Source organism: Tupaia chinensis, unplaced genomic scaffold (assembly GCF_000334495.1).
Source record: "Tupaia chinensis unplaced genomic scaffold, TupChi_1.0 Scaffold000115_1, whole genome shotgun sequence".
In the NCBI taxonomy this organism is placed as follows: Eukaryota; Metazoa; Chordata; class Mammalia; order Scandentia; family Tupaiidae; genus Tupaia; species Tupaia belangeri.
The window spans coordinates 3,607,976-3,622,139 of NW_006159579.1; the positions used below are offsets into that span (position 1 = coordinate 3,607,976).

Genomic DNA, 14,164 nt, shown 5'->3' on the forward strand with positions numbered 1-14,164 from the left:
CTTTCCCTTTCCTCTGGCCCTGGGCCTCCCCTGCAGTCCCAGAGGATCCAGGACACCTCTCAGCAGGACCTGGTACATGAGCCTGGAACAGCCGCAGGCTTGGAAGTGTTCACTCAGAAAAGCCTCGCAGCATCTCCTGAGGTTACTGTTTTCACCTTCCAGTGCCCCTTCCTCCTGGGGCCTCTTGCCCACCAAGAGCCACCCTCTATGGTCTTAAGAAAACCCTTTTTCTGGGGCAAGGGGGATGAACCAGACTCTGTCATGCAGATGGGAACAGTGGGGAACCCATACTGTCCCTAAGCTGTGACAAGCGAACATCCCATCCTAGGGATCCATAGAGGGCCAGCCTCTCGCTCATACATTGTTTCTGGGCTGGACAGAACTGCCACCATTCTGAGAGGATAGAGCAGCCTGAATCACCTCTGGCTTCTCAGGGGAAGCAGAAATGATCTTCACTCAGGCTCTGGTGAGACAGGTGACCTAGAGGCAGGCTTTGACTTCTAAGCTTGGGATCAGGGGTCCTGGCACCTATGTGCCTTCTACCTTCAGATCTTGTCTCTGTTTAGAGCCTGAATAAGATCCAGCAGTGGCTGGTTTAGGGCATGATGTTCCATCTATGCTCTGCCTCCATCCTCTCCACCTTCTCCTTGGGAGCTTGGTTATGCCAGCTTCTCCAGGCAGGCTGGAGTGTACGCTTTCTCCATCGCATGTCCTTAGGCAGGTGTTCTAAATGAGGAGGGCATTATTTCTGTGCCCAGAACAGCAGCAGGTCAAGGGCTCTGAGAACATTCTGTGGCCCTGAGTTGATGCTAAGCGTAGAATCCAGTCCCAGGCAGCAGGGGGGTACATCCTGTTTCTCTTCTGGGATGTTTTAGAGTGTCAGGGTTGGAAGGTGCTGACCAGTCTTGTGGGTGAGATGTCTCCATGGTGTCTGCCCCTCCACTGTGGACATCACAGTGAGCACATGTACCTTTCTGGATCCTCACAGACATTTGGAGCTGCTGCAAATGCACTGAGCCTATAAGAGAGCCATGAGAGAGCTACATCAGTAATAAAACAATTCAGAGTTCCACTCTGAATTTTTCATTAGTGTAAAATTAAAAACAAAACCACCAGTGCTCTCTTGAGAGAAGTCAGACAGGAGTCAGTAGCATCCCAAAGTTAGAGACATAGTGATGCCCTAGAGCAGAGGTAATCCTGGCACCAAGGACAGGTGCCCCCCTTCATCGCACATTCTTCATCAGCATCCCTGCAAACTGTCCACCCGGCCTTTCGCACAGAGTCCTTGACAGCCGCCTGTTTTATCTTCAATCATTGATCTGGAAGTTTTGGTGTAGAATTAAAATCTGCCCTTTCAATTAGCTGCCTTTGGGTCTTGTTCCACCTTCCAGGACCTATAGATCTGCTCTGCATTTCCCTCCAGGTCAGCCCTTTAGGGAGCCGAACACCACTCCACCTGAACACCTCCACTCTCTTCAGCAGTTTCTTCCAGGACATGGTTTCTAGGGGGCTTCTCGCCTGGACCCCCTCCTCCTGTAAAGGATGGGGTCCAAAATATGACCCAAAGCTCAGCTGGGGCCTGAACAGCCTGGATTCAGCAGAACCGCCTAGGAGGAGGGTTTCTTCTCTGGGTCTTACATGGAAACAGAATTGGCTCTACTTCTCCCTGTTTCTGTTGCCGCTTCTCTTGCTGCAATGCCCCCAGCTGATGGCAGGGGGCACTCTGAGCAAGGCACTGAAGGTCCCAATGGCTGCAGGGCTGATGCAGTCTGGGGCTACCCTGACATTATCCCATCTTGTGATAATGACTTTCAGACCAACCCTAGGGTGAGGAGTGGCTTCACCAGTCTGTTGGTGACAGCTTTTCTTTTCTTTCATAACTACTTTAGAAGCAGAACTTCTTTTCACTCTGGGATGTTTATACAAGTCCCTTCCTCTCTTAGAACCTCAGTTTCCCCTTTTGAAATAAGGATAACAATACCTGCTTCTCAGGTTACCATTTCAGTTAAATTTAATAACCTAGGCAAGGGGCTGGCAATGCCTGGCATACAGTAACTAATGTCACTACATACTTCCCTTTTCCTTCCTGCAGAATCTTTCTTTCCATTTGATGCCAGCTCCCACTCTACTAATTCTTGCTTATTGAGCCTAGTTGCTAGTAAGAATTGGGGTAGGAATGTTCCAGAAGAGGCCTTGTTGACAGCTTTGGGGATCATTGCCAGGCTGATGATGTCAGTGCAGCTTAAAGGGAAGCAGCTAAAGGAACCTGCTTTCCAAGAAGATGACAAAAAAAGACCTGGCATCTGTAGACCCGTGAGGCTAAGAACCCACAAATGTGCTGTGGTCCTGGAGGCTTAACAACCTGAAGTGAAACCTATACCAGGTATCAGAACCTTCTCCCTTTCATTTCTCTTTCTCATGGGGAAGAGTCTCCTAATGAGGTCTGATTCCCTGACAATGCGACAGATTTTGCTGAAATGGAGGGGGTGGGGAGAGAGTTTATAATATTTCCTTGATCCTTCAAAATGCTTCAGATCTTACAGAATCTGATAGACTCCCCTCAGTGGGGTGGAATTGAAAGACTCCTCGCCAAACCATAACCTGAAAAAGAATCCAAAGTAATATAGACCTTCCCCCTCCTGTTGCTGGGAGCAGTTTGAGGCACTTCTTCCCATGAAGGTAGTCATGACAGGGTGGAAAGGTCACTCTTCATAAGACTTGGAGTCAGACCCTGAGTTCTAGACAGGCCTTTCCCCACAGCTCACTCTGACCTTGGGCAAGGAGCTGACCTAGCTGGGCCCCGACTTGTACATCTGTAGCATGAGGCACTCGAGTCAGAGCAGTGATAGCAGAGGATGATGGTGCTTCTGGGCACTGGCCTTCACCAGGGCAGCACTGTGTTTGGGTCATGTATTAGACCTCTATGAAGATTCTGTGGGAACAAAGTGTCCCGTGGCCACCCGAAGAGTGAAAACCCATTGACCTTTCTGCTTTTTAACGAGTCTTGAAGTCCCATTTCTTCTGGGGCATTGTTCACAGCGCTCCTGGGGGAGGCAGAGGACTGTTTCTTAGACAGTTTGATGGGCTGCACTCTGGCACTTTTGACTCATGATGATATTTAAGTCTTTTAGATCTTTTCCTTCTGTGATGTGTCTGGTTAATCTTTCTTTCCTCTCTCTGTGGGTTTTGCCAGAAAGACATTTTGTCCAAGGATAGACCTTGGTATTTTTTTCTTTTAGATTGAACTCTCCAGTGTTCAAGCAGTTTAAGCCATTGACTGGCACTAATCTGGCTGTTTACTATCTTCACTACTAATCTGTTTCCTTCACAGAAGTTCTTGTAGAAAGGTCTTATTTCAGGCTATGTTCTGTGGAACTCACTGGTTCCTCTCATGCATTCTTTCCTTGACTCTACTACCAACTCACTATGACCTTGGGCAAGTCACTGACCTTCTCTAGGCCTCATTTTCCCCATTTTCACAATGAGGAGATTAGACTGGATCATGTCTCAAGAGCCTGTTTTGGCTCTACCATTCAAAGATCCCATTCAATGTAAGCTATTTCCCCCTCTAACAGTGGCAGCTATGTTATTAAAAGAGGAAGAGGAAGACTCCTGGCCCATCCATGGATCCATGGTTAACACGGGGAGGGTATGAGACCCCATCCCATTTTATCAAGTTGAGTGGTAAGGGAGAATTGGTCAATAATTCGTTGGGTACCTTAATGGGAAGAGTTGATTAGTCTTGATGAGCATAGCTGGCATGGCCATGCCTTCCTCTTCTCAGCACATTTTGGGGACATGCCATCCCTAAGTCAATCCTTTTGGTGGTAGGGCGGCTCCTTCATACAGAGGGAAAAAAGTGACTGGTTCTCCAGGTGCCTGATATTTTATATTAACTCTTCTTGCTCCAATTGAAACACAGGGTTCAGAGCATTGGGTATTTATAGAAAGAGAGTACACTAGGCCAGAAGAACTTGGTTTCCTAGAAGTGGCCACCATGCAGCAGGAAGAAAGCGGGGCAGGCCTCGTTGATATCCTTGCTGATGGCAGACTCTCCAAGGTAGACGTTCTGGTGGACAAGTTTAAAGTTGAAGTGGCCACAGAAGAAATGGTGGGAACCAGAAGAGCAAACATCCAGCAACTAGGGAGAATGATCGCAAGTCCTGAAGACTTTGAATCAGTGTGTGAGGAAGGCCCTAGCATCCAGGAAGCCCTGGAAGGGGCTGTAGGCCACTTGTCAGTAGAAAAACTCCTTGAGGGCTCTGAGCTCAGGCTGGACACCAGTCAGGCAACCGTCAGGAACCACCGCATCTCAGATGGTCAGCTGGAGGAATTCCAGACTTGTGGAAGATCCACTGCCCCAAGGACCAGGCCAGCAGAGATAGACATCCCCTCCCCAGCCTCTGACAAAGGAGGACTCCAGTCGTTTCTGTTGGATCCAGTTCATGGCGAAGCCAGAGCTGACTCGAGTGATGAAACTGATACGTCCTTTGCAGAGAGGAGTTTCTATTTAAACTATGGAGAAAAAGACTCAGAAGACCAAGTCCTCCCTCTGCCTCTAGAGGACAGAAAAGAGCATCTGGAAGCCCCCTGTGAAGATGACTCCAGGCTGGAGCGGGTGGAGGAACTCCCAGGGAGCTCAGCACTGAATTTCTCAGACCCCAGGTGCTCTGCCGCAGCTCCTGACAGCAACAAGGAGAAAGCCCATATGGCAGCCTTAAGGGTAGGAGTGGGGGCCCCCAAGACCCAAGTAAGACCAGATGACCCAAAGGGACCTTCTCCAGAGCAGATATTTGCTGAGGACTGGGAAGGAGCATTTCCCTGCTCAACAGCCAGTGCAGCAGAGGAGGAAAAGGCTCCCTGGGGTGGGGATTTGATAGGAAAGGCTGAGGAAAGCCCCCCAGCAGGACTGAAGAACCACTCACCTTCCAGAGAAATGGGTGTGCACTCAGATCCCCAGGCTCATGTCCTTCCCTGGGCCATCCATCCCAATGTCAGGAAGCCAGCCAGACCAGACAGAGGCAACTTCCCACCCAAAGAGAGGGAAGTTATCTACACCCAGACAGAAGAAGCCAAGATGGAAAATATGGTCAGCCCCCAGCCAGTCTCCCCTGGTCACTTTCAGGCTCTGGCAACTCTGGAGACAGTTTCTCGAAGCCCAGCCCCTCATGGGTCAGGGGAGCTTCCAGAACTCAGGGAGCCCTTTGGAGAACAGTCCCCTGTTGTTCTCAAACATGGCCATCCTTCTAAAGAGAGCCTGGAGCCCAAGGACCGAGTAGGATCTATTGTGCCCCCTGACACCGGAGGTGAGCGCAGGGCACCTCCTGTCGCCAGCAGAAAGCCCAGATTTGTCCCAGAAGAAGCTGAGGGGCTCATACCTCTGGGGTTGGTTTTCCCTTCAGGGAAGCAAAAAGAGATAACATTTCTCCAGGCCAGGGGCCAGGAGGGCTCCCTAGAGGATATCAGCAAGACATCAGTGGCCAACAAAATTCGAATATTTGAGACTCATGGAACTGAAACCCACCGAGTGAGTCAGGGTGAAACAAGAGCTCTTCTCAACGAGTGGTCTTCAGAGGCCTCAGCAGGGCACGTGGAACAACAGCGGAATAAGCTCTTAGACCTGGGCTTCGTCCAGCTCCAGCCCCCAGGGGACTTCACCAGCTCCAAGGCCACACCATCCTCAGTGATGCCTCTGGCCACCAGACCCTTTGGCGAGGACATTTCTTCCACACCCCACCAGGAAGGATGCACGGAACTAGAACTCATGTCCCCTGATTCGGGTTGTGAAACCACGTTGGAGGAAGTTCCTGGGGTAACTGGCCACGTGAGCCCCCGCCCCACCGCTGCCCCCCGCCCGCGGGGCTGAGCGCATGTTGCGTAGCTCTAGAAGCATGTTTCAGTGGGCCCTCGTCATTGCTGCCACCAGAGGCCGCTTGTCCATCCCTGTGAGTTCTTTTCCCTAAACCAGCCTGACAATGGGTTCATCTGCTTGGCCCATGTTAGCTTGGCCACAGAGACCCTCAGCTTTTGGGTGGTGTCTAGAGGGTCACACAACCCCCGCAGAGAAGGCGGCACCACCTCCAGCAAATCACACACCTGCTTTGCCTTGCTGCTCCCACCTGCTAGGTTCCTACCTGTCTTGCTTGGCTGACCCAGTGGTCTTTCTTCTTCCTTTCCCATCCCTGGTTCTCCTGCCGTGGGGAAGCTGACAATCCGGACATTTCCATCCTTCACTTCTGGTTCCCTCTCAGTCCCAGTGCCAAGTTACTCTCTGCCTCCTTAAGACTAACTATCTTCTCTAATCCAGAACAAATCCGGAGATGCGGTCAGGGAAGAGAAGCGCGTCACCAGCTTAGCAGCCAACACCCCCGGGAAGGGGGGGCACCTGAGATTCGCCAGCCCCTTGGGCCCTCAGGTCTCTGCAGTCCCTCTGTGCCCTGCTGATCCAGCCATCGTCACCTGGCCAGGATGCCTCGCTGCCGTAGATCCCCTGCTCTGGCAGCACCTCTTGTGGCTGCTCAACTCTGGCTTGTCTGGAATGTATTCCTCACACCTCTCAACCTACTAGAAACTGGCGAACTGGAGGCTCGTTTAGCAAGTGAATCTCTAAGCACTCTGAATGTCTAGAACCCAAAACCAAGTTCTTTAAACTTGTGCGTGTTAGATTGGTCTTAAAAAAGAATGTCACGAACCAGCCAAAACTCTGCGTGTGGTGTTTAATCCCTGACAGGCCAGTTGAGAGGTATGTGTGTTGGACAAGAGCTGCTGGTTCCCCTTAGGCATTTCCCGAGCCTGCTGTTGTCAATTACACTGATGGCCTCCCCTCCATGGCCTGCCAGTGGCCCATGTGTGGAACTCAGGGCGAACTGGTGTATCTCCCAGGAAGCTCACGCCCAGAGGGCCTGCCCCGGTATCGTGCCTCCTTCAGTGGGTGCTGACCCCTCCATCGCCACTACCCCACACCATGGAGACTCAGTGGAATTGGCAAACCATGTTGGCTTCCTCTTTGTTCCTCAAAGCTCTTGGCTCCAGCCTCTCTGCCTTCCCCTCCTGGGTTCCTGAATCCCAGGCCTCCCTCCTTGGTTTCTAGTTCTTGACTCCTGCCTGCACGGATGGGCCTGAGGTCCAGGCTTTCATCCCTGCCTCTGCACAGTGCCGCTTCCAATAAGCTCCCAGACGAAACCCCGACGGGGCCTCCTGTCCAGGGCTCACTGGCAGGATGTTTGCTTTGTACTTGCTTTTGCCATCCGTGTGAGACCCTCAGAAAGGAGCATTCCCACACTTCACAACTGTTGGGGTTTGTTTTAAGCTTATTATGATTTCAAGAAACCTTTCCTGGTATGTTTTTCATTTCCTGACCAACCTGCTCTTCCACTTGGGACATCAACATAGCCCCGAGATTTCTTCTGACATTCACCATCTTGCTTTCTCTCTTTCTCTTCCCCTCCTCTCTCTCCCCACCCACATCCCCACTCCTCTGATTTTATCCGGTCATAGAGAGCAGGGCTGAGGGAGGGCTCGGAGGAAAAAGCCAAGCCACCACGTCCCCGGGCCCCAGAGAGTGACACGGGTGATGAGGACCAAGACCAGGAGAGAGATGCAGTGTTCCTGAAGGACAACCACCTGGCCATTGAGCGCAAGTGCTCCAGCATCACAGTCAGCTCCACGTCCAGCCTGGAGGCCGAGGTGGACTTCACTGTTATTGGCGACTACCACGGCAGCGCTTTCGAAGACTTTTCCCGCAGCCTGCCTGAGCTCGACCGTGACAAAAGCGACTCGGAAACCGAGGGCCTGGTATTCTCCCGGGACCTCAGCAAGGGGGTCCCCAGCCAGGACGATGAATCTGGGGGCATCGAGGATAGCCCAGACCGAGGGGCCTGCTCCACCCCGGAGATGCCCCAGTTTGAGGTACAGTGGAGCTTCATGGAGACCCAGACCCACTCAGGAACTGCATGCTCAGAGTGCCCTGTGCCATCTGTGAGAAGACGGAGCAGCCAGCCTGCAGTCGTGTTGCATGAATGCCCCTCTTCAGAACAGCATGGTTCTGTGCTCGCATGTTTGCCGTGTCAGTTCACCCTTAACGTGTGCTCCATGGCGTTTTAACCCTGTGACCCCGTCGCTTGCTGAGGTCAAGTGATGACAGTCTGGTCTCACTTGACTCTCCCTCTCCCTGCCTGTGTTGCATGGCACCTTCAGAGAGCATGTGTCTGTGGCCTCTTGGGGGCTCTGGCATCCTGGTCAGAGAGTTGAATGTTTTTTCTAATCTAGGCCCAGGTTTGTCTTCCTGGGGCCTGGACTTCCTGGAGAATGAGCACCTGTTTAAATTCATCTGACCCTGCGGTCTCAGCATGGTAGTGGAAACTTGGAGGAGAGAAAACGTACTCCCTGAGGACACAGGGACAGGCTGTGTCTGGGCCCTCCACTTTGTGGACTTTGTCTATAGAGCTGCAAAGAGATCTTTTTAAATCTCACCTCTGTCCATGGTATTCCTTTGCCCTTTCATCTCTTTCAGCTCAGTTTCCCTCCTGTTCTAGGCATAGAAGCACAAGGTTGTCCATTGTGGGCTCCCACTCTTTGCTGTACCCTCTGGGTAGAAGCTTTTCTCTCCCTTCCTTTGCCCTGTGAACTTACCTGAGCCAGGAGAGCGTTCAGATATCAGTTCCCTTGCAAACGCTTCCCCAACCACACTGGGCACAAGTATTGCCCTGCCATATTCCCCACCTTTGTTTCTGGCATTATCAGGTCAGCGGCTGACAGATCTGCTATCCCACTGGGTGGCAGCTCCTCTGAGATGATTAATTGAATGATTGCAGGGTAATTCTTCGTCTGTAAGAAACCCCCTTCACCAGATGACAAACTAGCTTTCATTCATTCATTTAACTCATGCTAAGGGTATAGCTATGACCTACACCTGGTGGAGGACTCAGGAGAAAGTGATCATTTAACATAAAGCTTCTTGTGCAGAGGTTATAAATGGGTGGGCCTAGGCCAGATATGGCCAGCAGGTATGTTTTCTTTGATTTAAAAATTAGGACATCAAATATAAAATACAGGTTTTCTTACATCCTTAAAAAGATCAGATGCAGGGGACAGCAGGTGGCATGGTGGTTAAGGCACTGGATTCCCACATAACTGACCATGGTCTGAGTCCCAGACCCAGGAACTTAAAAATCACATTGGGTGTGTGTGTGTGTGTGCATGCTCAAAATCCTAAGTGGAGAATGGAGAAGAAGGGATTGTGGCATGGGCACCTCCTCCTCCCAGGAAAGGGATTTCTCACTTTCCCTCTCTGTCTTTGTCTTTCCCTGGCAAGCATATACTTTATATGGAGAAAAAAACCCTAAAAATTATTAAAAAAAAAAAAAAAAAAAACACAGATAGTGTGGTTACTCAGGCTATGGCAATAGTTGGCCAAATGTGAGTGGAATCCCACGTGCTCTCCACTTCACCCTCTCCCTCAGCTAGCCCACTCCACTCATTTACATCACGTGCCTGGCTCCCATAGGCCTCTAAATGTGTGACTGTCGTTCTAAATGGGGGAGGGTGATGGCTTAACCATCAGAGTCATTTAGGATTCAGCAATATTATGCATACAAGGAAAACCCTTAGCATGGGCCCTGGCATGGATATATATTAATGGAATAGTAAATGTTCTTTGAATGGTAACCTAAAAGAAAAACATCACCGTTGTGAGACTGTGTGGTGCAGGGGCATGGGGCAGGCCCGTCTGGTGCTGCTGGTGGCTCTGGCTCCCCTCCCGGCCTTCATCTATGTCATCTTACCATGCCTCTTTTGTCCTGATCTGCGGACTTTTCCAGAGACTGGGCCAGCTCTGGGGGTAGGAGATAACGTGCCGACCCTGCATCACAACTGCCAGTGAGCTGGACCATGGTGGGGGCGAGTTACGGAGCATTCTCCCTCATTTCCCTACCGCCTGTGCCTTTGGCGAGGACATTTCTTCCACACCCCACCAGGAAGGATGCACGGAACTAGAACTCATGTCCCCTGATTCGGGTTGTGAAACCACGTTGGAGGAAGTTCCTGGGGTAACTGGCCACGTGAGCCCCCGCCCCACCGCTGCCCCCCGCCCGCGGGGCTGAGCGCATGTTGCGTAGCTCTAGAAGCATGTTTCAGTGGGCCCTCGTCATTGCTGCCACCAGAGGCCGCTTGTCCATCCCTGTGAGTTCTTTTCCCTAAACCAGCCTGACAATGGGTTCATCTGCTTGGCCCATGTTAGCTTGGCCACAGAGACCCTCAGCTTTTGGGTGGTGTCTAGAGGGTCACACAACCCCCGCAGAGAAGGCGGCACCACCTCCAGCAAATCACACACCTGCTTTGCCTTGCTGCTCCCACCTGCTAGGTTCCTACCTGTCTTGCTTGGCTGACCCAGTGGTCTTTCTTCTTCCTTTCCCATCCCTGGTTCTCCTGCCGTGGGGAAGCTGACAATCCGGACATTTCCATCCTTCACTTCTGGTTCCCTCTCAGTCCCAGTGCCAAGTTACTCTCTGCCTCCTTAAGACTAACTATCTTCTCTAATCCAGAACAAATCCGGAGATGCGGTCAGGGAAGAGAAGCGCGTCACCAGCTTAGCAGCCAACACCCCCGGGAAGGGGGGGCACCTGAGATTCGCCAGCCCCTTGGGCCCTCAGGTCTCTGCAGTCCCTCTGTGCCCTGCTGATCCAGCCATCGTCACCTGGCCAGGATGCCTCGCTGCCGTAGATCCCCTGCTCTGGCAGCACCTCTTGTGGCTGCTCAACTCTGGCTTGTCTGGAATGTATTCCTCACACCTCTCAACCTACTAGAAACTGGCGAACTGGAGGCTCGTTTAGCAAGTGAATCTCTAAGCACTCTGAATGTCTAGAACCCAAAACCAAGTTCTTTAAACTTGTGCGTGTTAGATTGGTCTTAAAAAAGAATGTCACGAACCAGCCAAAACTCTGCGTGTGGTGTTTAATCCCTGACAGGCCAGTTGAGAGGTATGTGTGTTGGACAAGAGCTGCTGGTTCCCCTTAGGCATTTCCCGAGCCTGCTGTTGTCAATTACACTGATGGCCTCCCCTCCATGGCCTGCCAGTGGCCCATGTGTGGAACTCAGGGCGAACTGGTGTATCTCCCAGGAAGCTCACGCCCAGAGGGCCTGCCCCGGTATCGTGCCTCCTTCAGTGGGTGCTGACCCCTCCATCGCCACTACCCCACACCATGGAGACTCAGTGGAATTGGCAAACCATGTTGGCTTCCTCTTTGTTCCTCAAAGCTCTTGGCTCCAGCCTCTCTGCCTTCCCCTCCTGGGTTCCTGAATCCCAGGCCTCCCTCCTTGGTTTCTAGTTCTTGACTCCTGCCTGCACGGATGGGCCTGAGGTCCAGGCTTTCATCCCTGCCTCTGCACAGTGCCGCTTCCAATAAGCTCCCAGACGAAACCCCGACGGGGCCTCCTGTCCAGGGCTCACTGGCAGGATGTTTGCTTTGTACTTGCTTTTGCCATCCGTGTGAGACCCTCAGAAAGGAGCATTCCCACACTTCACAACTGTTGGGGTTTGTTTTAAGCTTATTATGATTTCAAGAAACCTTTCCTGGTATGTTTTTCATTTCCTGACCAACCTGCTCTTCCACTTGGGACATCAACATAGCCCCGAGATTTCTTCTGACATTCACCATCTTGCTTTCTCTCTTTCTCTTCCCCTCCTCTCTCTCCCCACCCACATCCCCACTCCTCTGATTTTATCCGGTCATAGAGAGCAGGGCTGAGGGAGGGCTCGGAGGAAAAAGCCAAGCCACCACGTCCCCGGGCCCCAGAGAGTGACACGGGTGATGAGGACCAAGACCAGGAGAGAGATGCAGTGTTCCTGAAGGACAACCACCTGGCCATTGAGCGCAAGTGCTCCAGCATCACAGTCAGCTCCACGTCCAGCCTGGAGGCCGAGGTGGACTTCACTGTTATTGGCGACTACCACGGCAGCGCTTTCGAAGACTTTTCCCGCAGCCTGCCTGAGCTCGACCGTGACAAAAGCGACTCGGAAACCGAGGGCCTGGTATTCTCCCGGGACCTCAGCAAGGGGGTCCCCAGCCAGGACGATGAATCTGGGGGCATCGAGGATAGCCCAGACCGAGGGGCCTGCTCCACCCCGGAGATGCCCCAGTTTGAGGTACAGTGGAGCTTCATGGAGACCCAGACCCACTCAGGAACTGCATGCTCAGAGTGCCCTGTGCCATCTGTGAGAAGACGGAGCAGCCAGCCTGCAGTCGTGTTGCATGAATGCCCCTCTTCAGAACAGCATGGTTCTGTGCTCGCATGTTTGCCGTGTCAGTTCACCCTTAACGTGTGCTCCATGGCGTTTTAACCCTGTGACCCCGTCGCTTGCTGAGGTCAAGTGATGACAGTCTGGTCTCACTTGACTCTCCCTCTCCCTGCCTGTGTTGCATGGCACCTTCAGAGAGCATGTGTCTGTGGCCTCTTGGGGGCTCTGGCATCCTGGTCAGAGAGTTGAATGTTTTTTCTAATCTAGGCCCAGGTTTGTCTTCCTGGGGCCTGGACTTCCTGGAGAATGAGCACCTGTTTAAATTCATCTGACCCTGCGGTCTCAGCATGGTAGTGGAAACTTGGAGGAGAGAAAACGTACTCCCTGAGGACACAGGGACAGGCTGTGTCTGGGCCCTCCACTTTGTGGACTTTGTCTATAGAGCTGCAAAGAGATCTTTTTAAATCTCACCTCTGTCCATGGTATTCCTTTGCCCTTTCATCTCTTTCAGCTCAGTTTCCCTCCTGTTCTAGGCATAGAAGCACAAGGTTGTCCATTGTGGGCTCCCACTCTTTGCTGTACCCTCTGGGTAGAAGCTTTTCTCTCCCTTCCTTTGCCCTGTGAACTTACCTGAGCCAGGAGAGCGTTCAGATATCAGTTCCCTTGCAAACGCTTCCCCAACCACACTGGGCACAAGTATTGCCCTGCCATATTCCCCACCTTTGTTTCTGGCATTATCAGGTCAGCGGCTGACAGATCTGCTATCCCACTGGGTGGCAGCTCCTCTGAGATGATTAATTGAATGATTGCAGGGTAATTCTTCGTCTGTAAGAAACCCCCTTCACCAGATGACAAACTAGCTTTCATTCATTCATTTAACTCATGCTAAGGGTATAGCTATGACCTACACCTGGTGGAGGACTCAGGAGAAAGTGATCATTTAACATAAAGCTTCTTGTGCAGAGGTTATAAATGGGTGGGCCTAGGCCAGATATGGCCAGCAGGTATGTTTTCTTTGATTTAAAAATTAGGACATCAAATATAAAATACAGGTTTTCTTACATCCTTAAAAAGATCAGATGCAGGGGACAGCAGGTGGCATGGTGGTTAAGGCACTGGATTCCCACATAACTGACCATGGTCTGAGTCCCAGACCCAGGAACTTAAAAATCACATTGGGTGTGTGTGTGTGTGTGCATGCTCAAAATCCTAAGTGGAGAATGGAGAAGAAGGGATTGTGGCATGGGCACCTCCTCCTCCCAGGAAAGGGATTTCTCACTTTCCCTCTCTGTCTTTGTCTTTCCCTGGCAAGCATATACTTTATATGGAGAAAAAAACCCTAAAAATTATTAAAAAAAAAAAAAAAAAGAACACAGATAGTGTGGTTACTCAGGCTATGGCAATAGTTGGCCAAATGTGAGTGGAATCCCACGTGCTCTCCACTTCACCCTCTCCCTCAGCTAGCCCACTCCACTCATTTACATCACGTGCCTGGCTCCCATAGGCCTCTAAATGTGTGACTGTCGTTCTAAATGGGGGAGGGTGATGGCTTAACCATCAGAGTCATTTAGGATTCAGCAATATTATGCATACAAGGAAAACCCTTAGCATGGGCCCTGGCATGGATATATATTAATGGAATAGTAAATGTTCTTTGAATGGTAACCTAAAAGAAAAACATCACCGTTGTGAGACTGTGTGGTGCAGGGGCATGGGGCAGGCCCGTCTGGTGCTGCTGGTGGCTCTGGCTCCCCTCCCGGCCTTCATCTATGTCATCTTACCATGCCTCTTTTGTCCTGATCTGCGGACTTTTCCAGAGACTGGGCCAGCTCTGGGGGTAGGAGATAACGTGCCGACCCTGCATCACAACTGCCAGTGAGCTGGACCATGGTGGGGGCGAGTTACGGAGCATTCTCCCTCATTTCCCTA

General features: G+C 51.5%; 1 protein-coding gene across 1 annotated transcript in view; it reads left to right on the top strand.

The window, feature by feature from the left end:
• EPB41L1 (erythrocyte membrane protein band 4.1 like 1) overlaps positions 1–14,164 on the top strand; it is a 186,781-nt gene that overhangs the window by 148,386 nt on the left and 24,231 nt on the right. Inside the window, exon 16 of the mRNA XM_014586146.2 lies at positions 7,498–7,908. Within this exon, the coding sequence (XP_014441632.1) occupies positions 7,498–7,908 (411 nt within the window). The remainder of the gene's footprint in view (positions 1–7,497; positions 7,909–14,164) is intronic.